We start from the raw sequence: 24,820 nt of genomic DNA, 5'->3' as shown, positions 1-24,820 counted from the left end.
TTATGTTAACGATTACTCATTTATTTCAGCCCTTTGTATTCAGCATGTCTCTATTGAAATAAACCTACATTTCTATGAAAATTGAAGCTTTTATTTTTATTTTTTTGTGGGTCACATAAACTTAAACCTTATTTATTTGGCCAGTGTTAGCCTTTGAGTTTGACATGCTTGATCTACAGGCTGAGTCCCAATTGACCCACAGGTTCACAGGTTCAGGCCGGGGCCACAAAACCGATTCTGTCAGGTAATTTGTCAGCTTCCCATAGAGGTCATTCACCTACCAGTCCTTTCAGCAGGATCAGTCCCACAATTTGCAGGGCCCAGTGTAAATGAATATATGGGCCCCTTGTTAAAAAACAATAAACAATGTGGCACAGGAAAGAAGCCAACCAGAAAATTAAGCCAAAGCAGGAATCTTGTTCTACTACATAGATTGCACACCCATGAAACTAGTCCTGCCTTTCAGATGATATTATTTACAATCTGTGAGCCTAGCTGTTGGTTAAAAAAGTTTTTAAAGATTTTTTGTAATTAGATTCATTTTCTCAACGGACAAAGTACACTCAATCAGTTAAATCAAGCAAAAGAAGAAAAAAGTCAAGGGAAGATTTGTTGTAAGCCACCAACTAGCAACCATTACTCAGTTCAACTAACTTTCCTTGAGAGAAGGGGGAAAAGGATGTTGGTGGAGTTCTTACTATGTTTCCAGAGATTTAACTCCAGGTACCAAGTGGGTATACTGGAAAGATTTTTTGTGGGTTTGAAATTATGTCCTAGCTTCCAAATAACTTAAAAGAGTTAGGTGGAAACCTTGCCCACCAGTTAACTTGGGCCAGAACTCAGGTTTCTTCCAACCTAGTAACTTTCCTGTTGCCTCTGGGAAGATGGTGCGCTCTCCACGCTGGGGCTGCGGGGGTGGGGGTGGGACGGGGAGCGGGGCCGGAGGGGCGGGGCCGCGGGCGGACTGGCCGAGGGGGCCGGGTTCCGGAGGGGCGGGCCCAGGCTCGGGGCCCAGCGGCCATGTTGAGGCCCCGCCTTTCGGTTCCAACCTCGGGCCCTGCCGCGCCGCGTGAGGTAAGGCTGGGTGTGCGCAGCGGGGGCTGTGCTCGGCTCTCCGGGGTCGCGGACTGCACCGGCCACACGGCGGCGTCGGGGCGTTCGCTGAGGCCGGTGGGGCCCGCGGACGCGAGCGCCGAGACTTCGGCCCCGGCCCGCTCGCTGCCCAGCCGGGCTGCAGCCGAGCTCTGGGGCGAGGACTTTGTCCAAATTCCTTGCGTTCACTGGAGTGCTCGAGTGCGTTACGGGCGCCGAGAGGCAGCCGCGTCCGCTGCAGGCCCGCACATTTTCCCGTTCCGTGGCCTCCGGCCCTGCGCCGCGTGAGGTGAGCGCACACGCGGTTATGGAGGAAACTAGCCGCGAGCAATGGTAGTCCCCGTGCCCGGTTCAGGTGCCCGGTTCGGGATGCCGGGGCCGTGTGAGGGGCGGGCGGCGCGCCGCCCGAGGGTGCGGCCCGGGAGCACGCCCCGGGGTCACGGGGACCCGCATCTCCTAAAGCACCTGCGACTCTCTGCCACTCTTGTTTGTGTTGTAAATGCCCTGTTTGAGTTCGGTGGTGGCCTTGGGTACATTCCTGATGGCGTCATCAGGAGATGGCCTCTGAGCAGACGTGGTGGGCGGTCATTTGAGGGCGTGGGGTCGACGGGAGCTGACATCGGTCTGCAGCAGAGCCAGCAGCGCGCTGAGCAGCACCGAGTTCGCTCGTGCAGCCCGGGCACAGCCAGCGCGCGTAGCCCGGGATGCTGGGGGGAGCTGTGTGTGGGCTGCTAGGAGCCAGTGCAGTGGGACACTGCGAATAACTGGGTCGACATCAGGGAGTGTGAGAGAACAGGAGCAAAAACACAAGTAGAGATATATGGAAAACTGGAGACTCATGGCAAGAAGGAGAGAATGTGTAAAAATACAAAAAACAAATTCCTGGAGGTGGATGACATTTAGCTTCAATTAAGCGTTGACCTACAATTCTTGGCCAGACAGATCTAGGCTTTTTATCTTTCTCTGCTTTTCTAGTCGCCACTCCTATTTTCTTCACTCTCAGGATTTGACTACATCTTATACTTCTAAGTTATATTTTAAAACTTTAAAAATTGTGTATTATAGTACCTTAATCCTATAAAGTAGTGGTGCTGTCTTATCAGCTGCATTTTCCATGCTACCATATCCAGGGTCAGCAGTCACCTATCTAAGGAGAAGAAAATGCCTCTGTTAAGAATGATTGATTAATCTACTATACATGTCTGTATAACCTTAGTTGTGAAAAGTATGTCCTGTTTATAAACCACTTGTGTTTTTTTCCAGGATCATCTACCCTTTGGTACAGACAAAAGAGCAGTTAGCGATTAGACAGGTAATTTAAGTTTTATATGTTGTATGTTACTTTGAAGTTGAATGAAAAATGTAATGACTTGGTTTGAAACATTATTTCGCTCATAAAAAATTTTAATGAAAAATTGCCCTAAGCGGTTTGGCTCAGTGGATAGAGAGAGCGTCGAGCCTGCAGACTCAAGGGTCCCAGGTTCGAATCTGGTCATGAACATGTATCTTAATTGTGGGCACATACCCAGTAGGTGTTTCTGGGCACATCGATGTTTCTGACTCTCTTTATCCCTCTCACTTCCTGTCTGTAAAAAATCAATAAAATATATTTAAAAAAAATTTTTTTAATGAATAATGTAAACTACCTAGTGTGTCATATAATAAATCACAGTATATCTAGTTCTTAGCTTATGTCATATTTCTTACTGAACCTAACTTTTTTCTTGATATATAATTGACAGTAGTTTCTAAAATGGATGGTTAGAGGAAAAAAAATGTAAAGCTTTTATTTATTTTTTATTCATTTTACAAATTTAAAAAACAGTATTTTTACTTTTTCTCTGACCAAGTGGAAAGTATCTGATTTTGAATTTGAATAAAGACCAGAGGAAACAGACTGTTTATAGTTTACTAAAATGAATAACAAAGTATGGAGTGATAGAAATAAAGGACAAACTAATTTTTTTTTTTTTAATTTATTGATTTCAAAGAAGAGAGGGAGAGACAGAAACATCAATGATGAGAATCATTGATTGGCTGCCTTCTGCACACCCCCTACTGGGGATGGAGCCCATAACCTGTGCATGTGCCCTTGGCCGGAATCGAACCCAGGACTCTTCAGTCTGCAGGCCGAGGCTGTATCCACTGAGCCAAACCATCTAGGGCAGGACAAATTAATTTTTAAAACTTTCACATAATAGGTAGTAAGAAGTTAAAATTTAATCATTCATTAATTCAACAAATAATTAGTAACTCTTATGTACTAGATACAGACTCAAGTGTACCCTGTTTTGGGGAAGCAGCAGATATAGTACCTGCTAGGTTTAAGAAAATAGGATTTCCCTGTAGAATAATTCAGCACATCATTAATGCATCTGTTAGTTCATTATTTAAGATAGGATCCTGAGCAAGAGTAGCTGAAGTTAATATTCAAAAATAATAACATCTAGTGAGCAGTTTGTTGTTTAAGAATTTATCCTTTATAGATTAAAAGCATAAGTTGATGACTAGAAGGTGATTTCTCTATAATTGTAGTACCTTAATCCTATAACATTTTTCAATCTTAGAGTGTCTAAAACACAGAGTATTTAAAGACCATCTAGGTAGGCAGGAGAGCATAGCAGCAGAGTCTCTGATAACTTAGTTTCTGGTTCAAAGTCCAGCTTTCCAATGCAAATCTGAGTATTTGGATTTATTGAGGGGATTGCTTCAAGGTAGGATTGAAACTAATCTTGTTTAGAATTTTTTAGATATATATTTTTATTGATTTCAGAGAGGAAGGGAGAGGGAGGGAGAGAGAGATAGAAACGTCCACGATGAGAGAGAATCATGGATTGGCTGCCTCCTGCAAGTTCCCCACTGGGGATAGAGCCCATGACCCGGGCATGTGCCCTTGACCGGAATTGAACCTGGGACCTTTCATTTTGCAGGCTGATGCTCTATCCACAGAGCCAAACTGGCTAGGGCTTGTTTAGAATTTTGCAAAGACATTTTCAAAATTAGCTTTTTTAAGGTTTTTGTTACATGTTTTTGAGGAATAACCCTAGTTCTGTATCTGATCAGCATACAGAACGTTTTACTGAAAAGACCACCAAAGTGGTAATACTTGAGGGGGAGGGAATCCTTTCTTGAGAAATACAAACCAGAGTCAGTCTGGTTCCTCTTTGCTCAGTAAGCACTTAATGATAAAGATGATTCTCCAATTTTTAGATTTATTTTTAAAAATTAATAGTGTGGTATTTTAACATTTAAATTTAAAATTATTTATGAAAATTTAAAGGATTTGTTGGAGAGAAAAGAATTACCAAACTTCAAAATTTCCCCATGACAAGCTGTACTTTTATTTATTTATTTTTTATTATTTTTTTAAAAATTTAAATTCTTGCCGAAACTGGTTTGGCTCAGTGGATAGAGCGTCGGCCTGCGGACTGAAAGGTCCCAGGTTCGATTCCGGTCAAGGGCATGTACCTGGGTTGCGGGCATATCCCCAGTAGGAGATGTGCAGGAGGCAGCTGATCGATGTTGCTCTCTCATCGATGTTTCTAACTCTCTATCTCTCTCCCTTCCTCTCTGTAAAAAATCAATAAAATATATTTTAAAAAAAAAATTTAAATTCTTTATTGTTTAAAGTATTACATAACTCTCCTTTTCCCCCCCATTGATCACTCCCAGGCCACCCCCACCCCCCAGCCCTCACCTCCCCCCCAACCCCCCACCCTCATTTGTGTTCATTGGTTATGCTCATATGCATGCATACAAATCTTTTGATTGATCTCCCCCCCCCCCCCCCCCGCCCTCCTTCCCTCATAGGTTGGACAGTCTGTTTGATGTTTCTATTTTACTTATTTATATTCTGCCTCTTTCTATAAAGAATTTGGTGTAGTCCACACATACACAAAAACACTTGTTAATAAATTGATAATGACACACCAAATTATTAAAGTTTTTTAAAGTGGTAACAAGATGTGTGTATGAAAGTTAGTTTCTTAATATTATTTATTAGAGAAAATTAGCATGTGAGGCAAAAGTCCAGGTGAAAAAACAGTTTTATGATTGGATAGTTTATCTGAAAACAGTTTTGTTTTAAAATTTTTCAGGAACTAATTCTATAGAAATTAATGAAATTAATCTTCATTAATAGGAAAAGAATGGCATTGAAACAGATTTCCAGCAACAAATGCTTTGGGGGATTGCAGAAAGTTTTTGAACATGACAGGTAACCATTAAGAAGATGCAATGTTAGATGTCTATCATTCTTCTATCCATTTAATTCTTTAAGCCCATGAAAGGTCATTTTGCATGAATTACTTTCACATGGAAAGATATCTGTGTTTTTTTTTTCAATGAAAATTATCTAGCCTTGGTAGTAGTGATTTTAATAAAATATTAGTGATAAAGAGCAAATTAAGGATGTGGTACATTTCAGTGCCCATGAGTGAACATATAATTTGATATTTTTAGAATAAATTTTTTATGAAATTTTATACGTCATTTTAAAACAGAAACAGTTTTTCTTTTAATAATATTAGTGCTACATTGAGCATATTACATTTATTTTTTAAATTTATTCTGGCCAAAATGACTGTGTTGTGTGCACAGAATAGGCTCAGGTCAGTTGATAAATCACCAGCCTAAGTTGGCCCCATTCTTTAAGGGCCAAGGTGCATTCCTTAAACGTTGGTGGAATCACTTACTTTGGGCATTAAATTATTTATTTTATGTTTCTGTCTTGACGAGGAGCATTGATTTTGTGTTTGTGTATGTGTGTGTGTGTGTGTGACTGTTAAAATTGCAGTGTTGAACTGAACTGCAAAATGAAATTTGCCATCTACTTACCACCAAAGGCAGAAACTGGAAAGTGCCCTGCACTATATTGGCTGTCTGGTAAGTATTAAGTATTTGAGTTTTAAAATGGATTTTCTTTTTAACTGGCTCATTTATTTTTACTCATTTATCTTGACTTACTAGTTTGCTTTCTGAGCCATTTATATAAGGCTTTAGGAAATTGTCATAGTCTACTCTTACTTTATCCTGAGAATAATTTTATGCCTGCTGAATTAAATTTATTTCACTTCTTTGTTTTGTTTTGTTTTAATTTTACCTAAATGTTACCTGTTAAAAATTCTAGGGAGAGGAAGACTAAAAACAGTAGGACATGGTTTTCCCCAGACAATACCTGTCCCAGGGAAGACCTTGATACAATATTAAGGGACAATAGTCACCAATTTTTTTTTTACTTGAAAGGCTGATAGATTAAATTTCATGTAACCATAAAACAGCATGACTAAAAATCATAGCTATAAATCTATGGATTTCATACAGTAATGTTTTATACACATATCACCACCCCCACAAAAATAGTAAAGCTATTTTACTAAATACAAAATCACATTTAAAATTATTTTTTTTAATTAAATGTATTGGGGTGACATTGCTTAATAAAATTACATAGGCTTCAAGTATATATCATCTGTATATTTATTGCATTGTGTGCCCACCCCAATGTATTTCACTCCTTTTTCAGTTAGACCAAGTTAAATTACAGAGAATGTAAAGTTCTGGACTCAATGGCAAGAGCTTAGAAAAGTTACTTACCTAGTTAATACCTACCTCCCCAAGCATTTCTTGTAGAGATTTCACCACTCACATAGAACAATATTAAGGTAAAACCAGGACACCAATGACACACTAATTTGGAACTACAGACAAGTAATTTCTTATAGTGTAATCTGGAATATTTTAATTGGACTCCATGGATCTTTTCTGGCAACAGTTTGGAAAAATTACAAATAATAGTAATGCTTCTTAATCAGGTGAATATTAAAGACTGTAAAATGGATTTTTGAGAGTAAAGTTTTGCCACCAGTAGTTTTGAACCTCTGTGCTAACTTCTTTTACAAGATGTTGGCACTTCATCTATGGAAGCAAACATTACAAGGAGAGACTTAGAAACCAAATTATGGCATAGAGTGCTATCTTTGTTTCCTTGAAATTTCTTCTTATAACTTTACTTAATAAATCCTCTCTTACGTATGGTTTTATCAAGGATAACCCTACATACCAATCTTTAAAAATTAGAATGGATATTTTAAACGGTAAAAATTAAGTGCCTATCTGATTTTAACTCAACAATGCATTACTATGAAAAAAAGCAAATGGTTTTGCTAGAAGATTATTGGGTTTTGCCAAAAGCAGTAATAACAAAATTGCATGTTTAATTGTTTTAGAAACATAGCTAAAGATGATCTTCCAAATCATGTAAGCTATTTTATGCCCTATGACTGGAATTGAACTCGGGACCCTACAGTTCGTGGGCCAATGCTCTGTCCACTGAGCCAAACCGGCTAGGGCCGTGGTTGGCAAACTGCGGCTCGCGAGCCACATGCGGCTCTTTGGCCCCTTGAGTGTGGCTCTTCCACAAAATACTGACTTGTGCGCATGGGCCACGAAGTTTCAATCACACTGTACGTGCTCGCCCGCACGTGGTATTTTGTGGAAGAGCCACACTCAAGGGGCCAAAGAGCCACATGTGGCTCGCCAGCTGCAGTTTGCCAACCACTGGGCTAGGGCTTATGCCCATTTTTTAAATGAAAGAACTGACACTCAGAATATTTGACTTACTTTCCTGATTTTGTTTAGCAAATAAGTGGTTGAGTGACATAGAGAACCCAGATCCTATCTGAAATCCAAAGCCCCTGCTTTCTACAGTATTATCCTTCCTCCTTGGAGTACATTTATGTTAAGGTCAGCAAAATCGTTGACCCTTTATCTGTATTTGGAGCAGTTCTTCACCATGATATGGCTTTCATATCTCTGGAAGATGTGCTACAAAGGAACATGGTGGATAGAAAGGATCTTGTTCTCTTGCCATGACTAGTGAAAGTTTGTATATCCTAATGGTTTATTTAACCATAAACTTGCATAACACTATCCAATGTTACTTGCAGTTTTATGTTATTAAGTATGTATGTCCTAATGGTTTACTTAACCATGAACTTCCATAACAATTTATTCAATGATATTGTAACTTTATATGACCTTCACAGGACAGCTATGGGAGCATTTAACCTAAGACAGATCTTAGAGTAATACTGTTATGAATTTTATGAAAAGGGTAACTTTAGCATCTTTTTTAGAATTATTTCTAAAAAATTATTAATTTAGCCAATCTTGATTAGGCAGTCATTTCATAAGTCTGTACTGCTATTAGGGGATAAATAGAAATTAAAAAAGTGTTCTGTAGTTACTCATATTGCATCATGCATATCAGTAAGCTTTCACAGTGCTAATTATCAGGTGTAGTGGGATATTTATCATTGGCTACTGGAAAAGGGCTGTTGGGTTAAGTGCTTTTGGACTCAGGCATCTATTGCCAGTTCATTCTTGGCCATTCTCACATTTTGGCCAGTCTTATCAGACTTGCATAACAAGAGAAGTAAATCATCTCTTCTATCACATACCTGAAAAGCTTAGAGGTAGGAAAAGTAGCAGAAACAATTGTAAGAATGGGCTTAAACTCAGTTTAAAGAAGGTATATGATAGCCATTACCCTCTTCTTAGTACATTGAGGAATACCAAAATGATTAGGCTGAATTTTGTTGCTGTGAACTACTTGTATATAAAAATATTAAGTTATTTGTATTATGATTACCATAGTATTTTCTCACTGTGAATATTTATGTTTTGATGAAATAGTAACATATTTCATTAGCATGTTTGATAAGGTTGCACTGGGGTTGTTATAATGCTGGTTTTATGTGCCATATTGTTATTCTACAGCTTGAAAATTTCTAAATTCCAAAATGCATCTGATCCTAAACATTTTAGTGATTGAAACTTTGGTGAGTGACTTTCAAAGAACAGCTAAGGGAGCATTTAACCCTAACTCAGATCTTAGATTAATACTGTTATAAATTTTATGAGAAGGGGAACTTGAAGCATCTTCTTTAGAATTATTTCTTTAAAAAAAATTTTTTTCATAATACCATATGAGATTCTTTTTCTATATTATAAAAATATTAAAGCTTATAAATCACTTGCAATATAGCATGAGATAACAGTATTTTTGATCTTCAGGTTTAACTTGCACAGAACAGAATTTTATATCAAAATCTGGTTATCATCAGGCTGCCTCAGAACATGGCCTTGTTGTCATTGCTCCAGATACCAGCCCTCGTAAGTGTTCTTGTTCCTGAGTACTTTGTAAATAATATAAGTATTTAAGACTAAATTATAAGTGGGATATTATATACCACACACTATAAAATTAATTTCATATTTTTGCTATATCTCTGTTAATCTTTCAAATGACACCATGACTCTAAAATACCATGTTATATACATTTTGTATTATATAGGTAAACTGTCTTGTCATATAATAATTGTCTTTTCTCATCCCTGTTAGCTATCAAATAATCATACAGTTTAAAAAGGATTAGTCCTAATATAAATGACTAGAATGTTTATATTAGAGATTATTAAACATTGTGCAGCTTAATCCATCAGATAACTAAAACTTCTTTTGTGACCCTGGAAGTCTCAGGAAATGGAATTTAAATGCCAGCTGAAACTATCTGAAAGTTAAATGGCTGACCTTGGGAAGTAGTGCATTTCCTTTCACAGGCTATATTACACAAAAGCAAGACATGTGTCACTAGAAATGTAATAAATTTAATTCAACATAGCATCAAAAAATATAAAATGCCTAGGCATAAACTTTAAAACTATGAAGATTTATTTTTTTAAATGATAAAATTTGCTAAAGATCATAAATGAAAACCTTAATAAATGGAAAATTGTCATGTTTCTGGAAGGGTAAACTGAATATTACAAAGAGGTCATTTCCTTCAAGTTACTCTACCTATTACTCTAATTCTATTAAAAATTTTAATGATTGGCTTTTTAGCTATAAGTAAATATATAAAATAAATCGTAATAAATTAAAAGGAATACAAGAAAATCCCAATGAGGCATGAGTAAATAGGGGAAACATGATGGGATGATTCCAAAGTATATGAGGAGACACTCTGAGTTTATGATAATAAGTTGAACGCAAGCATTTGTCTCCTGTCACTTCTAAGACCACAGTGATAAAGAGAATTATAGGAAGTGTCGGTTAAGGGCGAGGGTCATCAGAGAAGGAATCTCAGCACATTTTTGAAATATAAAAAGAGGATGTAAGCCCTTTGACAGGTAAAACTGAGTGAGGAAGTGTAGGTGGGGAACTTCATCATCAAAGCCAGGTGGCTTATGTTGGCAGTGAATACCCTAACCTGGAAGGGCATTCTTTCTCTCACCTCATTGGCTAGAACATGGCCTCACTCAAGAGGGTCAGGAAGTATGTGCCCCAAAAGGCAAAGAAGAGAGGCCCACAATATTTGGCTAACAGCTTTAAAGCAAATGAACGTTCGGATTCATTTAAAAGTGTGCAATTAAACATGGACCATTACTACAGAGTAGATGAAACCACAAGTTTTCCTTGATAGGTGGCTGCAATATTAAAGGAGAAGATGAGAGCTGGGACTTTGGCACTGGCGCTGGGTTTTATGTGGATGCCACTGAACATCCTTGGAAAACTAACTACAGAATGTACTCTTATGTAACGGAGGAGGTAATATTATTTATATTGTAATTATTAATCCATGATGGAGAAAACACTTGATTTTGGACACAAAATCCTTATAGTCCTGAGAATTTTAAACTAGAGTATGGTATTGTTGAATCTGCTTTATACAAATTTATTATCTTAGTGAAAGTTCCAAGGTTTACTAGTATTATCATTCTATTTGCTGCCATTTAAATTAATACTAAATACAATTTTACAGAGTTTAGTAATTATATTGATATCTGTGTGTACTGCCCAGGTTACACAAAGAAAACAGTTTATGAAAAATTTTTTTATTTCTCTAACAGCTGGTTCATTCAGACATTTTATAGTGATTAATGAAGGCTTAGTTAGCAAGGATAAGTAGTAAAGCATTACTTTTATTAATATTTATGTTCAGATTATGCATTTTTCTAAATTTTATGATTTTAATTGTTAATATATGCTGTCCTATCTAATAAAAGAGTAACATGCAAATTGACCGTCACTCCAACACACAAGATGGCCACCCCCATGTGGTCAAAGATGGCCTGCAGGGGAAGGCAGTTGGGCGTGACCAGACCTGCAGGGGAGGGCAGTTGGGGGCGACCAGGCCTGCAGGGGAGGGCAGTTAGGGGCAATCGGGCTGGCAGGGGAGCAGTTAGGCATCTATCAGGCTGGCAGGGGAGTGGTTAGGGGGCAATCAGGCAGACAGGCAGGCGAGCGGATGGGAGCCAGCAGTCCTGGATTGTGAGAGGGATCCCAGATTGGAGAGGGTGCAGGCTGGGCTGAGGGACACCCCCCCACCCCCCACCCCGTGCATGAATTTCTTGCACCGAGCCTCTAGTGTTATAAAAGCTCAGAAACAATAACATGAAAGTCACCCATTATCCTATCCAAATAATGGCTGTGTTTGGTATATTCCACATTTTTTTGGTATGACTAGTTTTTCTATAATTGTAAAACATTTTTTTATCTTACTCTTTTTTTTTTAATTTAAAAAATAATAATTTTCAATATTTATTGATAACATACTTTTAATAATTGCTGTCATATGCCATAATTAATTTTGTCCTAATGTAGGATATTTATGGTTACATATTTTTTTTACCATAATAAATATTATTGCATTGATTGTCTTTTTGTATAATTCTTTTCCCTTAAGGAGTTTTCCCTTAGAATAGATTCCAAACTAGGAATTACTAGGTCAAAGGTTTAGGACATTTTAAAGGTCCTTTATGCATCTTCTTAAAGTTCGTTTCTGAGGAAGATATGCCATATATTCTCCAGTGATATATTAATTACCATTGTCTACCTGAGATTTTTAAAAAAAAAACTTTACTAATTCATACCATTGTAAGACTATGATTTAGAACTATTGATTGTGTAATTATTTTATATAACTGGAAAAGATTGAACTGTCTCATATCTTTTGTCACACTATTAAATCTTTAGCTTCCTCAACTCATAAATGCCAATTTTCCAGTGGACCCCCAAAGGATGTCTATTTTTGGCCACTCCATGGGAGGCCATGGAGCTCTGATTTGTGCTTTAAAGAATCCCGGAAAATACAAAGTAAGGTTACCTAAGCTTCTAGTGACAAATATCTCTCTTGGATAATATAATATTAGGAACTTTCAAAGATTGAAGTTAGGATATTATTATAGTACTGGAACTAAACTTTTCTAGAAGTGTTGGGAATTTCAAGAGGTTGTAGGGGAGGAGTATTAATTTTGACCACACAATGTATGCTACATATTCAGAAGCATAAGAATTCAATCACAGTGGTTTCTTGTGGGTTTACTAGAAGTATTAAAAAATTGTATCATATTTTATTGCTTCAATTCAAACTATAGTTTTCTAGGCATTTTCTTTTCTAAAGGTTGTTCTTGATTAATATTATATCATGTACTTATATTTTTACCAAGAATATTTTTGTAAAGTTGATTTAGGTTTTTTGAGAGAGAAGTTATTCATGATTTGTAAAAATGTAAGCATTCTCTATTCTTAATGCCTCTGATGAAAATTGGAATGCAGTTTGATTGAAAAATATTACTCTCAGCCTTCCTATTTATTTATTTGAAGCTTTACTTTTTTGTTGTTTGTTTAAGCCAAATTGGAATAACCACTGTATGTAGAATGCTATACTCTGCAGCACAGCATACCATAGTATGGAAAAAGGAAATCATGAAGCAATGATCATCTTAAGATTGCTTCTGTCTTTAGAATCACAAGACTATTAGAGACCTCAAGATATGTTTAATCCATTTCCTTCCCTTAGGAAGAACTTAATCATTTGTGTGTGCCACTGAGAAATGAAAATATTTCTCATAGGAGTTTCTTGCTTTAGTACCAAATATTTTCCTTTTGGTAAGCTTTATAAAGTTGAATTTATTCATGTCATGCCAGAAAATAAGGGTTTTATTTTTCTTTTTTTGTGCATAAGGCAATCAAATTTACTGTGTTTGAGGGAGAAAATCAAATTTGGTTGAATTTTTTTGTCCTTTAAAAAAGCTAGTAGACATGGATAAACATAACATTGACAAACACTCTGAAACTCAGTGATTCTATCTTTGCATTTTTATCCAGTGAAAACCACCTTGCACAGAACACAAAATTATATTATTTAATGGCATTGTTCAGGGCTTTTTTGGCACTGTTTAAGAGAAATAATGTATCTCAGATTTAATGTGTTCAGAAACATAGGCATAAACTGTTTCATATTACTACACATTACTTTTAAGCAAGGAAAGGAGTAGAAACCCAATATACTAGTAAACTTCCATTGTGCGTTACTTAATTGAAAATGTAATGTATCACTTTGTATTATTTTAGCACCTGTAGTTTATTAGCTCTCTTAATAGAATACACAAAGGATGTATTATGGAGAGATCTTACAATCTAAGCTCATAATACTAGTACAGCAAAAGGAAAATTGTTCACAGGGGTTATCATGGCAAGTCAAGAGTTATAAGCAAGTTGCAAAAAAAAGTTCTGAGTTTTTAAGCAAGTTTCAAATATCTATTCATATTTGATTTAGCAACATGTAACTTGTTTTTAAATTTCTTTGTTTCTAAAGTCTGTGTCAGCATTTGCTCCAATTTGCAATCCAGTGATTTGTCCTTGGGGCAAAAAAGCCTTTAATGGATATTTGGGAGCAGATCAAAGTAAATGGAAGGTAGGTACCAGATGTCTATCTCAATACTCATTTTAAAGTTTTCAAATTTTTTAAAAAGCTGTACATAGATATTGTGTAATGTACATTTATGAGAATATTCCCAACAGCAAGATTGCTTTTTCAAGCATAGGAGCAAATGCTTCAATATGAAAATAAAAATAGTTCTTTCTCCTGAGACTCATTTTACTCTTGTGTAGAAATGAGCCATTTGCAGAATCCACCCAGACTTTGAATAATTTACAAATGAACTCATCATGGGCCTGTTAAACAAGTAGAAAATACTTGAGTGCTTTCAAGGTCATTTACATGTGAACCCCTATTTTAAGATTGACCTTTGAAAGTCTAATAAACTGGAGAGTCAATTCTTTGCTCACTAGATTAGAATATTCTTTGGTTTTGTTTAAATTTTTGTTGTATTGGAAGAGTGTTGAAAATTATTAATTTAGGTGCTTTGAGACCTGACAATGTGCTTACACCAGTATTTTGAATCCTTGCCAAGTGCACAGTCTGTGCAGAGTTTGAGATCTTATGTCAGGAGGGTCATGACCCTTTCCTCTCCACAGGGTACTTATGGTCTGATAAAAGAGCTGGGTGGAAAACCAGCTAATTAGGAGGAGGGATGAGGTAGAGGCACAGTAACCTTTAAGGAATCTATGTAATTTTTCTCCAAGTGGCAGTAGATTTTATCTTAATTATGCTGTGTTTAGGCTACTATTTAATTTATTATTGTAATGAGGAGGCCATGCAGAATTATGAAATCATAGAACTAGTTGGACTTTATAGGTCACTTTCCACTTCTTCCTTTCAACACATTGCAGACAGATCACGAGAGTTCTCGTGTTTTCATATTACACAGTGTTTTACAAAGTATCATACTTTAAAAAGATATTAGCTTATAAGAACATGTAATAAATAACTTCAAAATGCAATGAGTATTTAATTTTAAGGTGTGCCTTTAACATTTATGTAAAACGTTTTTTATATTCATTCAATAGAAACTTATCTGGCCACTGGGTAAAGCTAGCAATAAAACTACTGGTTCACAATTTAAGATTAAAGAAAGTAAGTCTTTTTAAGCATGATACTTTAGAACAGGGGCAGGGAACCTTTTTCTGCCAAGGGCCATTAGGTTATTTGTAACATCATTTGCGGGCCATACAAAATTAATCAACTTAAAATTAGCTTGCTGTCTTTGGTCAAACATTTAATTAACTCACCCCTAATGCCTGGGCAGGGCCAGATCAAATGATTTCTCAGGCCTTATATGGCCCGAAGGCTAGACATTCCCCACCCCTGCTTTAGAAGGAGAAATATTTTTATTTTTGTTTTTCTTGATCAATGCATAAAAGTTGTGGTCACTAAATAGATATGAATAATCAAGAATATTTAAAGGTGGATGCTAAAATATAAAATTGTAACTAGTAGCAGCTCCTTAATTTTGAGTTGTTAATATTCAGATTATTCACGATTTCATGAAAATTCTTGGAGATAGCAGATCTTTTGTGCTGTTCAACAGATAGCAAAAGGTAGGGCTGAATGTATTTATGTCTGGAATTAGAGCTAAAAGGAAGAGACAAAAAATAGACTTATTTATTTGAAATAGAGAAGATTTGGAAATAGAAAAAGATAATGGAATTTGAAGAAATAGTTAATTTGTGAAGGGATTTACAAAGGAAAAAAGTTAAGGGTTTTGTTTTTGTTGTTTTTTGTTTGTTTTTTGAGTTGAGAGGTGATTAAGAACCTTAAAAGTTTAGAAGAAAAAAGGCTTACTCCATAGAATGCTTGAGATATAGGATTCTTATAACTGGTATCTGTCTGCTTCAAAGTAGGGAAGAGCCTATCATTGGGAAAGAATTCTGAAAACTTTATAAGTAAAGCCAATTTAAAAGCATATTTCCAATTTAATCAGCCTTAGAGTTTAAATGGCTTTAAATTTCTATTTGGTTTTAGTATAGTATATTCTAAAAAATATATTTCTGGGCACTTATTTTTTTAATATTTTTCTTTTCATAGGCTTATGATGCTACTCATCTTGTGAAGTCCTTTCCAGGTTCTCAGCTTGACATACTAATTGATCAAGGAAAAGATGACCAGTTTCTTTCAGATGGACAGTTACTACCTGATAACTTCATAGCTGCCTGTACAGAAAAGAAAATCCCTGTTGTTTTTAGGTTACAAGAGGCAAGTATTAGGAAATCTTAGCTTACTCTAACTAAGTATTAAAAAGCAGGATTCCGCCGAAACCGGTTTGGCTCAGTGGATAGAGCGTCGGCCTGAGGACTGAGAGGTCCCGGGTTCGATTCCGGTCAGGGGCATGTACCTGGGTTGCGGGCATGTCCCCAGTAGGAGATGTGCAGGAGGCAGCTGATCGATGATTCTCTCTCATCGATGTTTCTAACTCTCTATCTCTCTCCCTTCCTCTCTGTAAAAAATCAATAAAATATATAATAAAAAAAAAAAAAAAGCAGGATTCCAAGTACTTTTTAAATTTTATTTTAGAATTTGAAATGCTACCTGTAGTAAGATATTTTTTAATTATAATAAGATACTTAAAAGCCTTTCTATTAAGTTAGTGATATGCAAGACAAAAATTCATAGAAATAAGAAAGCTTTTGGAGGTGAAAAGTATTTACAGTTTTATTTTCTACTGTAAAAACAGTAAATAACAAGAAGCTTAAATACTTGCATGGTACTTAATCATCAACATTACTGGATATATCTTTCTTTATACATGAAGCTATTGTAGTAGAATAAAAAGGACAAGCTTCCACCTTATTTTATGTACACTTCTTAGCCCCAAATGCTTTATATTGTTTGTCTGAAATACACATGTACACTTTATATTGTGCTACTTAGTATTTCTAGTTGTTTAAGAATAATTTCTAAGTTTCAGTTGGTTTGCAAGTTTTCCTTGATTAAAATACTTTTGACTATTTACTAGTCACCTAACTCGATGTTAATATAGTTGTAATGAAAGAAATTCTGCTTTTATTTTCTAAAATATTTATTCATAAGCTTTGGAATATAATATGAACAAAAACCTTTTTTTCAGAATGAAAAGTGAACACTGAAAATTATACATGATTGTGATTTCTAAAAATATTTTCATTCATGTTTAAGGGTAATGTGTCAGGTACATTGATCTACAATTTAATTATAATGATTAATGTTCGAATAAATCTAGATCAATGTGTAATGTGGTGCATTGCAGTTTATGAAATGTTTTCACAGCATTAGCTTATTTTATCTTTATGAGACCAAATGAGAGACCATTCCTATTCTGTCCATCTATTTCTTTTATTTGTTTTTCAATTTTTAAAATTATGGTAAAATAACATACATAAATACCATATTATCTTAGCTATTTTTAAGTGTACAGTGGTATTCAGTACATTCATAATGTTGTACAGTCATCACTATCATCCATCTCCATAACTCTTTTCATCTTGTAAAATTGAAACTCTATACCTATTAAACACTAGCTCTCTATCCCCACGCCCTAGACATTGGCAACCATCATTCTACTTTCTGTCTCTGATTTTGACTATTATAAGTATCTCACATAAGTGGAATCATACAGTATTTGTCTTTTTGTGACTGGCTTATTTCATTTAATGTTCTCAAGGTCCATTCATGTTGTACCATGTGTCAGAAATTCCTGCCTTTTAAGGCAGAATAATTTCCATTGTATGTATAGACCACATTTTGCTTATCCGTTCATGTGTCAGAGGATTGATGACAGTTGATTACTTTTTCATTTTAGCTCTTATGAATAATACTGCTAATAACATGTGTGAAAAATATCTCTTCAAGACCCTGCTTTCAGTTCTTTTGGATATATACCCAGAAGTAGAATTGCTGCATCATATGGAAATTCTATTTTAATTTATTGAGGAACCTCCATACATACTTGCCAACACATCTTTTTTTTTTCTTTTTTTGGTAGTTGCCATCCTAATGGATGTGAGGCTATATCTTTTTGATTTGTATTTCCTTAATGATTAGTGATGTTGAGCATCTTATCATGTACTTAATTGGCCATTTGTATAACTTTGGAGAAATATCTGTTCAAGTCCTTTGCCCATTTTCAAATTAGGTTGCTTTTTGTTTTTGAGTTTTAAAAGTTCTCTATTCTGAATATTACAACCTTACAAAGTACATGACTTGCAAATATTTTTCTCCCATTCTGTGGGTTGCCTTTTTACTCTGTTAATACTGTATTTTGATGCATAAAATTTTTGATGTTCATAAAGTCAGATTTGACTATTTTTTCTTCTGTTGCCTGTGCCCTTAGGTCTCATATCCAAGAAATCATTGCCACGTCCAATGTCATGGAGCTTCTGTCCTATGTTTTCTTCTAAGACCTTTACAGTTTTAGAACTTAAATTTGGGTACTTCATTCATTTTTAGCTAACTTTTGTATATAGTATTTGGTAAGGATCCAACTTTTTTCTTTTGCATGTAGATATCTAGTTTTCCCAGCACAATTTGTTTAAAAGACTGTCCTTTTGCCATTGAATGATTTTGGCACTCTTGTCAAAAATCACTTAAGCATACATGCAAATGTTTATTTCTAGACTCTGTTCTGTTCTGTTGGTCTATATGTGTCTGTCTTTATACCATTATCACACTGTTTTGATTACTGTAGCTTTATAATAAATTTTGAAATCAGGATGCGTGAGTTCTCTAGCTTTGTTCTTCTTTTTCAAGGTTGTTTTGGCTTTTCTGAATTCTTTGAGATTTCATATAAATTTAGGTTGACATTTCCCATTCTGAAAAAAAGTGTTATTGAGATTGTGATAGGGATCACACTGTATTTGTATATTGCTATTGACATCTTAACAGTATTAAGTCTTCCAATCCATGAACATGGGATGTGTTTCCGTTTTTTTGTGTCTCCTTTCATTTCTTCAAGGTTTTGTAGTTTTCATTGTAAAAGTCTTTCACTTCTTTTGTTAATTCCTAAGAATTTTATTTTGGATACTATTGTGAATGAAATAGTTTTCATAATTTTCTTTTCAGATTATTCATTGTTAATGTATAGACATGCAACTGATCTTTTTTGTGTGTTGACTTTGTATCCTGCCATTTTGCTGAATTCATTTATTAGCTCTAACAGTTTATTTTTGAAATATTTAAGGTTTTCCACATGTAAGATTATATCATCTGGGAACAGAGATCATTTCATCTCTCCTTTTCTAATTTGGGTGCCTTTTATTTCTTGTTGTTACCTAATTGCTCTAGCTGAAACTTCCAGACTATGTTGAATAGAAGTGGCAAAAGTGAGCATCCTCGTCTTGTTCCTGATCTTAGAGGAAAAGCTGTCAGTATTTCATTATTAAGTATTATGTTTGCTGTGGGTTTTCATATATGGCTCCAGTCCATTTGTTTTACAAATGAGGAGACAGGCTCAGAAAAGTAATTCTAAATTGCACTGCTGTGAACATAGGGGTGCATAAGTTCTTTCTGATGAGTGTTTCAATTTTCTTAGGATATATTCCTAGAAGTGGGATCACTGGGTTAAATGCGAGTTCCATTTTTAATTTTTTGAGGAAACTCCAAACTGTTTTCCATAATGGCTGCACCAGTCTGCATTTCTACCAGCAGTGTACTAGGGTTTCGTTTTCTCCACATCCTCGCCAGCACTTGTCATTTGTTGATTTGTTGATGATATGTAAGGGTCTTGTTTTCTTACTCATTTAGCCACTGTATGTCTTTTGATTGAAGCATTTAATCAATTTGCACTTAAAGTAATTGTTGGTATGTTGTTATTGCCATTTTATTCATATTTTGTATCCTTTTTTTTTTCTTAAAGAATACCCTTTAGCATTTCATGTAATACTAAGTTTGGTGGTGATGAACTCCTTTAGCTTTTTCTTGTCTAGGAAGCTCTTCATCTGTCTTTCAATTCTGAATGATAGTCTTGTTGGGTACAGTAATCTTGGTTGTAAGTCCTTGCTTTTTTCATCACTGTGAATATTTCATGTCAATCCCTTCTGTTCTATAAAGTTTCTGTTGAGAAATCAGTTGAGTCTCATGGGAGCTTCCTTGTGGGTAACTAACTGCCTTTCTCTTGGTGCTTTTAAAATTCTCTCTTTGTCTTTACTCTTTGGCATTTTAATTATGATGTGTTTTTGTGTGGGCTTCTTTGGGTTCATTTTGTTTGGGATTCTCTGTGTTTCCTGGACTTGTATGTCTATTTCCTTCATGAGGTTAGAGAGTTTTCCATCATTATTTTTTCAAATAGGTTTTCAATTCTTTGCTGTCTCTCTTCTTTTTCCAGCATCCCCATGATGCAAATGTTATGCTTAATATTATCCCAGAGGTTCCTTACATTATTCTCATTTTTAAGGATTCTTTTTTTTTTCTTCATTTTTTTAAAATATATTTTTAATGACTTCAGAGAGGAAGGGAGAGGGAGAGATAGAAACATCAATGATGAGAAAGAATCATTGATCAGTTGCCTCCTGTATGCCCCACACTGGGAATCAAGCCCCCAACCCAAATATGTATCCTGACAGGGAATTGAACTGTGACCTCCTGGTTCATAGGTTGACACTCAACCACTGAGCCACACTGGCCGGGCTCTTTTTTCTTTTTGCTGTTATGATTGGGTGTTTTTCTGCTACCCTAGCTTCCAAATAGCTGATTTGGTCCTCTGCTTTATCTAATTTACTGTTGATTCCCTCTAATTTATTCATTTTATTTATTCTTAATTTCTGACTGGTTATATATTATATATCTCCATTTTTATGTTTTTTATCTCTTCATTAAAATTCTCACTGAGCTAATCTACATTTCCCCTAAGTTTACTGAGCATGCTTATAACCAGTACTTTGAACTCCGCATCTGGTAGATTGCTTGTCTCCATTTTGTTTAGTTCTTTTTCTGGAGTTTTGTTTTGTTCTTTTATTTGGGACATGTTTCTTTGTGTCCTCATTTTGGCTGCCTCCCTGTGTTTGTTCCCATGTATTATGTAGAACTGCTATGCCTCCCTGGTTTGGTAGAGGCCATATGCAGTAGGTGTCCTGTACTATCCAGGGGCATATCCTCCTCCCCTGGCACTCAAGCCAGGTCCTTCAGGTGCACCACCCCCTTCCACCACCCCATTGTGGGCTGTGTGCACCCTCCTGTTGTAGTTGAGCCTTGATTGCTGTTGGCATGTCAGTGGGAGGGATTGACACCCAGGCTAATCAGCTGTGAGGACTGGTTGGGACTATAGCAGAGGATCTGCTATGCAGGAATTGACTCTATGGAGCAGGACTCACTTCAGCAGGACTCTGGTGCCCATCAAGTAACCCCCTTGGGAGTGTTACTGGTGGAGGTGGTTGGGTGGTGCTCTGGTGTGATCTGAAGCCAGATGTGCTGGCTCTGAGCCTCCTAGGAGATGCAGGCCACTGCCTCTGTCCTTCCCAGGGCCACCCAGCATGAGTTACTAAGCGATCTATAGATAGCTACTACTTATCCTGGTCTCGGAGGTGCCTGGGAGAGGCTAGGCTGGGAACCGAGGCTAACTGCCACTAGTGCCAGGCTTGGGGCCACTTAGCTATGGTATGGGGCATGCCGAGGCCAGATGCTGCTTGTTTGGGGTTTGTGAACCTTTGAGAGATTTTTAGGAAAGTTCACAACATGAGCCAAGACAGGTTGTTTTTATGGAAGAGCCACCGGAAGCCACTTGGGTGGGTCCAAAAGTTAGGTGGGGCAGAGTCTCAAGGAATCACCCAGTGGGGTTGGAGGGGAGACTCAGCTATGGCTCTTGCCTGCTCCTGCAGAGGAGGACTCAGCAAGGTAACTGTGGCCTCTGTTAGCACTTTTGTCAGGGAGAAAGCTGCCCCTCCAGCCTTCTGAAGCCTGATGATTTAGTTCCTCATATATTCCTGGTGCCTTTTGAGATGCTGACCCAGAGCTGTATCTCAGAGCAAGTGAATCTGAGTAAGTTCATGCAGGCCCTTTAATAGGAATGCCTTGGGCTCCAGCAGCCCTCTGTCTTACTCATCCATAATCCCCACTCGATTTTACAGCCAGAAGTTATGGGGAGTTCTCTTCTGGCACTGAAACTCTACACTGGGGGTCCTGGTGTAGAGCCAGGACCCCGCACTCTGCAGGGGAACTTCAGAGATATCCCTCCTGATTTTTATCCGCTACACAGTGGTATGAGACCTGCCTGTTCCTTGTCTCTGCCTCACCCACTAGTCTTGACTACTGTAAATCCTTAGTTATAAGACTTCAGTTCAGCTAGGCTTCAGGCAGTTCTCAATGATGGTTGCTCTGTAGTTTAATTGTAATTTTATGTGGTTGTGGAAGGATGCGAGTACCACATTTACCTATACTGTCATCTCGACTGGAAGCCAAGTCTGAGGAAGGATTGCCTTTCCATTTAACCTATATCAGTGGTTTTAATTGACTGGATAGATTGATACTTGTTTCAACTCAACTGCCTGGCACATTACATTTTCTCTTTGTTTTATAGTAGTTTTCAAAGGAACTTATTAACTTTTTACCCAGTTTGATTTATTGCTAAAGATTTAAAAGTTTAATGAATTATTCCTTTTTCCTTAAGAAGAGATATGATATGCTTTTACTGTGTAGGTGGAATTATTAACAAGATTTATGATGACTGTTTGGCTTCCCAAATAGTAATCAATCATTTGGGTATTTTCATGTTCTTTCTCTATATTGTTTATGCTCATTTTGTATTTTAACATTCCCTCTCCTATCCTTCGTTAGTGCACTTCTTTTGTGAGTTGAAACTTCTTAACCATGTTTCTAAGTTCTCTAAATTCTGATTCTTTTAGTCCTTGCTTTACTCTGTACATTTAATTAATGTGTTATTTCCTCTCTTTGCATATAAGTGGCAACATCTAGAAACAAGGCTATGCAGAATGTTTAATTTTTCTTCATATTTTTAGGATATATTTTTATTGATTTCAGACAGGAAGGGAGAGGAAGAGATAGTAACATCAGTGATGAGGAAGAATCATTGATTGGCTGCCTCCTGCACGCCCCCCACTGAGATGGAGCCTGCAACTCAGGCACATGCCCTGACAAGGAATCGAATCATGACCTTCTGGTTCATAGGTTGACAGTGAACCACTTAGCTACACCAGCCAGGCTTTCTTCATATTTTTGCCACTCTTTTAATTTTCCGTGAAAATGTTAAAGTACAGTGTAAGCTTGATTCTGATTATAAACCTGCCTCATATTATAATATTTTGGCTATTTATAAGCAAATTGATATGAGATTTAATGTCCCTAATATCAGTGTTTCTGAATGGTGGATAAATGTCTTATCATTTCTCTATTTTGTCTTCTAGGGTTATGATCATAGCTACTACTTCATTGCTACCTTTATTACTGATCACATCAGACATCATGCAAAATACCTGAATGTTTAAAAAACTTCATATACGAGAATATCTTCAGGATTATAAAAATTATAACTAATTGCAGGGAAATAAGATTTCAAAACATTGTATTTCATTCTATAGTTGAATCACCTTCTGAATAAATATATGAAACCTTCTGGTTTTAAAAGTTATTTACCTGTGTTCACATGGGAAATTCGTAATACTTTATAGTATTTTTTGGTCATTTGGAAATCATCATTGTGTGACTGCAGGTCACAGTATGAATGTAATCCCATTCAAATCATAGAATGCCAGCTGTGGAACAGAGTATTTAAAAGTAATTTAGCCTGAACTCTTCACCTTTCCAGACTTTAAGCCTCTGAAGTTGCAAACTGTTTTTGTCATGTCCATTGTTATATCTCTAGTGTCTAGCAACTGCTTGGCTTCTAGTAGGCATTTAATAATTACATGCTAGCTTTGAATCAGGAAGTAGGCTCAGAAAGGTTAAGTGAATTTTCCTCATCATTATACAGTTACTAGAGGCCCGGTGCACAAAAATTTGTCCACTCCGGGGGGATCCCTCAGCCCAGCCTGTGCCCTCTGGCAGTCTGGGACCCCTCAGGGAATGTCCACCTGCTGGCTTAGGCCCGCTTCCTGGGGGATCAGGCCTAAGCTGGCAGTCGGACATCCTTCTGGCAGCTCGGTAGCCCTTGGGGGATGTCCACTTGCCAGCGGGGAGCAGGTCTAAGCTGCAGTCAGACATCTTTAGCACTGCTGAGGAGGTGGGACCGCTGTGCTGGCAGCCGTCAGCCTGGCTTGTGGCTGAGCAGAGCTCCCCCTGTGGGAGTGCACTGACCACCAGGGGGCAGCTCCTGCATTGAGCATCTGCCCCCTGGTGGTCAGTGTGTGTCATAGTGACCAGTCATTCTGCTGTTAGGGTCAATTTGCATATTACCCTTTTATTATATAGGATAGAGGCCTGGTGCACAGGTGAGGGCCAGCTGGTTTGCCCTGAAGGGTGTCCTAGATCAGGGTGGGGGGTCCCGCTGGGGTGCCTGGCCAGCCTGGGAGAGGGGCTGAGGGCCGTTTTCAGGCTGGCCACACCCCCTTCAGGGTGGAGGTCCCCATTGGGGTTCCTGGCCAGCCTGGGTGAGGGACTGATGGCAGTTTGCAGGCTAGCCACATACCCTGGCGACCCAAGCTCCCAGCCTCTCCTTTTTTACTTTATTTTATTTTATTCCCCAGCACCTCCTTGAGCAGAAGCCAAGGTGGGCTGGAAGTAGGTATCTTCTACAATTGAAACTTTGTAGCCTTGAGCGGAGCTCAGGTCCAACTGGAAGCCTGGGTTCCCCTTGGCAACCCAGGCTCCCAGCCCCTCCTTGAGCAGAGCCCAGGGCCAGCCAGGGCAGGTGGGAAGCTTGGCTTCCTCCGTCGCTGGGGGCAACCCAAGCCTCCTGTTCGCTCCAGCTCTGTGGACGCTGCCATCTTAGTTGGGTTAATTTGCATACTCGCTCCTGATTGGCTGGTGGGTGTGGCTTGTGGGTGTGGTGGAGTGATGGTTAATTTGCATGTTTCTCTTTTATTAGTGTAGATATGTGGAACAGCTAAGATTAGAAGCCA

At 37.4% G+C, this 24,820-nt stretch overlaps 1 protein-coding gene across 4 annotated transcripts; it reads left to right on the top strand.

Moving 5' to 3' along the window:
* Nucleotides 1-964: 964 nt before the first annotated feature.
* Nucleotides 965-23,391, top strand: ESD (esterase D). Of its 4 annotated transcripts, none has more exons than XM_036300054.1 (10): nucleotides 965-1,074; nucleotides 2,356-2,404; nucleotides 5,234-5,308; nucleotides 5,888-5,976; nucleotides 9,169-9,267; nucleotides 10,578-10,702; nucleotides 12,131-12,250; nucleotides 13,755-13,853; nucleotides 15,867-16,034; nucleotides 23,168-23,391. In XM_036300054.1, exons 3-10 carry the CDS (start codon nucleotides 5,241-5,243, stop codon nucleotides 23,246-23,248), a joined length of 849 nt encoding a protein of 282 aa, XP_036155947.1. In that variant the 5' UTR covers nucleotides 965-1,074; nucleotides 2,356-2,404; nucleotides 5,234-5,240; the 3' UTR covers nucleotides 23,249-23,391. The 4 variants fall into 4 exon arrangements, with proteins under 4 accessions (XP_036155947.1, XP_036155950.1, XP_036155948.1 ...); XM_036300055.1 differs by lacking the exon at nucleotides 965-1,074 and adding an exon at nucleotides 1,081-1,381; XM_036300057.1 differs by lacking the exon at nucleotides 5,888-5,976.
* Nucleotides 23,392-24,820: the final 1,429 nt, after the last annotated feature.

Source organism: Myotis myotis, unplaced genomic scaffold, assembly GCF_014108235.1.
Source record: "Myotis myotis isolate mMyoMyo1 unplaced genomic scaffold, mMyoMyo1.p scaffold_m19_p_3, whole genome shotgun sequence".
Taxonomy (NCBI): domain Eukaryota; kingdom Metazoa; phylum Chordata; class Mammalia; order Chiroptera; family Vespertilionidae; genus Myotis; species Myotis myotis.
This window is presented reverse-complemented; position numbering and strand designations above follow the sequence as displayed.

Excerpts from the sequence above, each read along its gene's own strand:
- ESD (XM_036300054.1), top strand. The coding sequence starts at position 5,241 with ATGGCATTGAAACAGATTTCCAGCAACAAATGCTTTGGGGGATTGCAG. Across the intron at positions 5,977-9,168 it reads TGCACTATATTGGCTGTCTG|GTTTAACTTGCACAGAACAG; the intron begins GTAAGTATTAAG and ends TTTGATCTTCAG. Across the intron at positions 9,268-10,577 it reads TGCTCCAGATACCAGCCCTC|GTGGCTGCAATATTAAAGGA; the intron begins GTAAGTGTTCTT and ends TTTCCTTGATAG.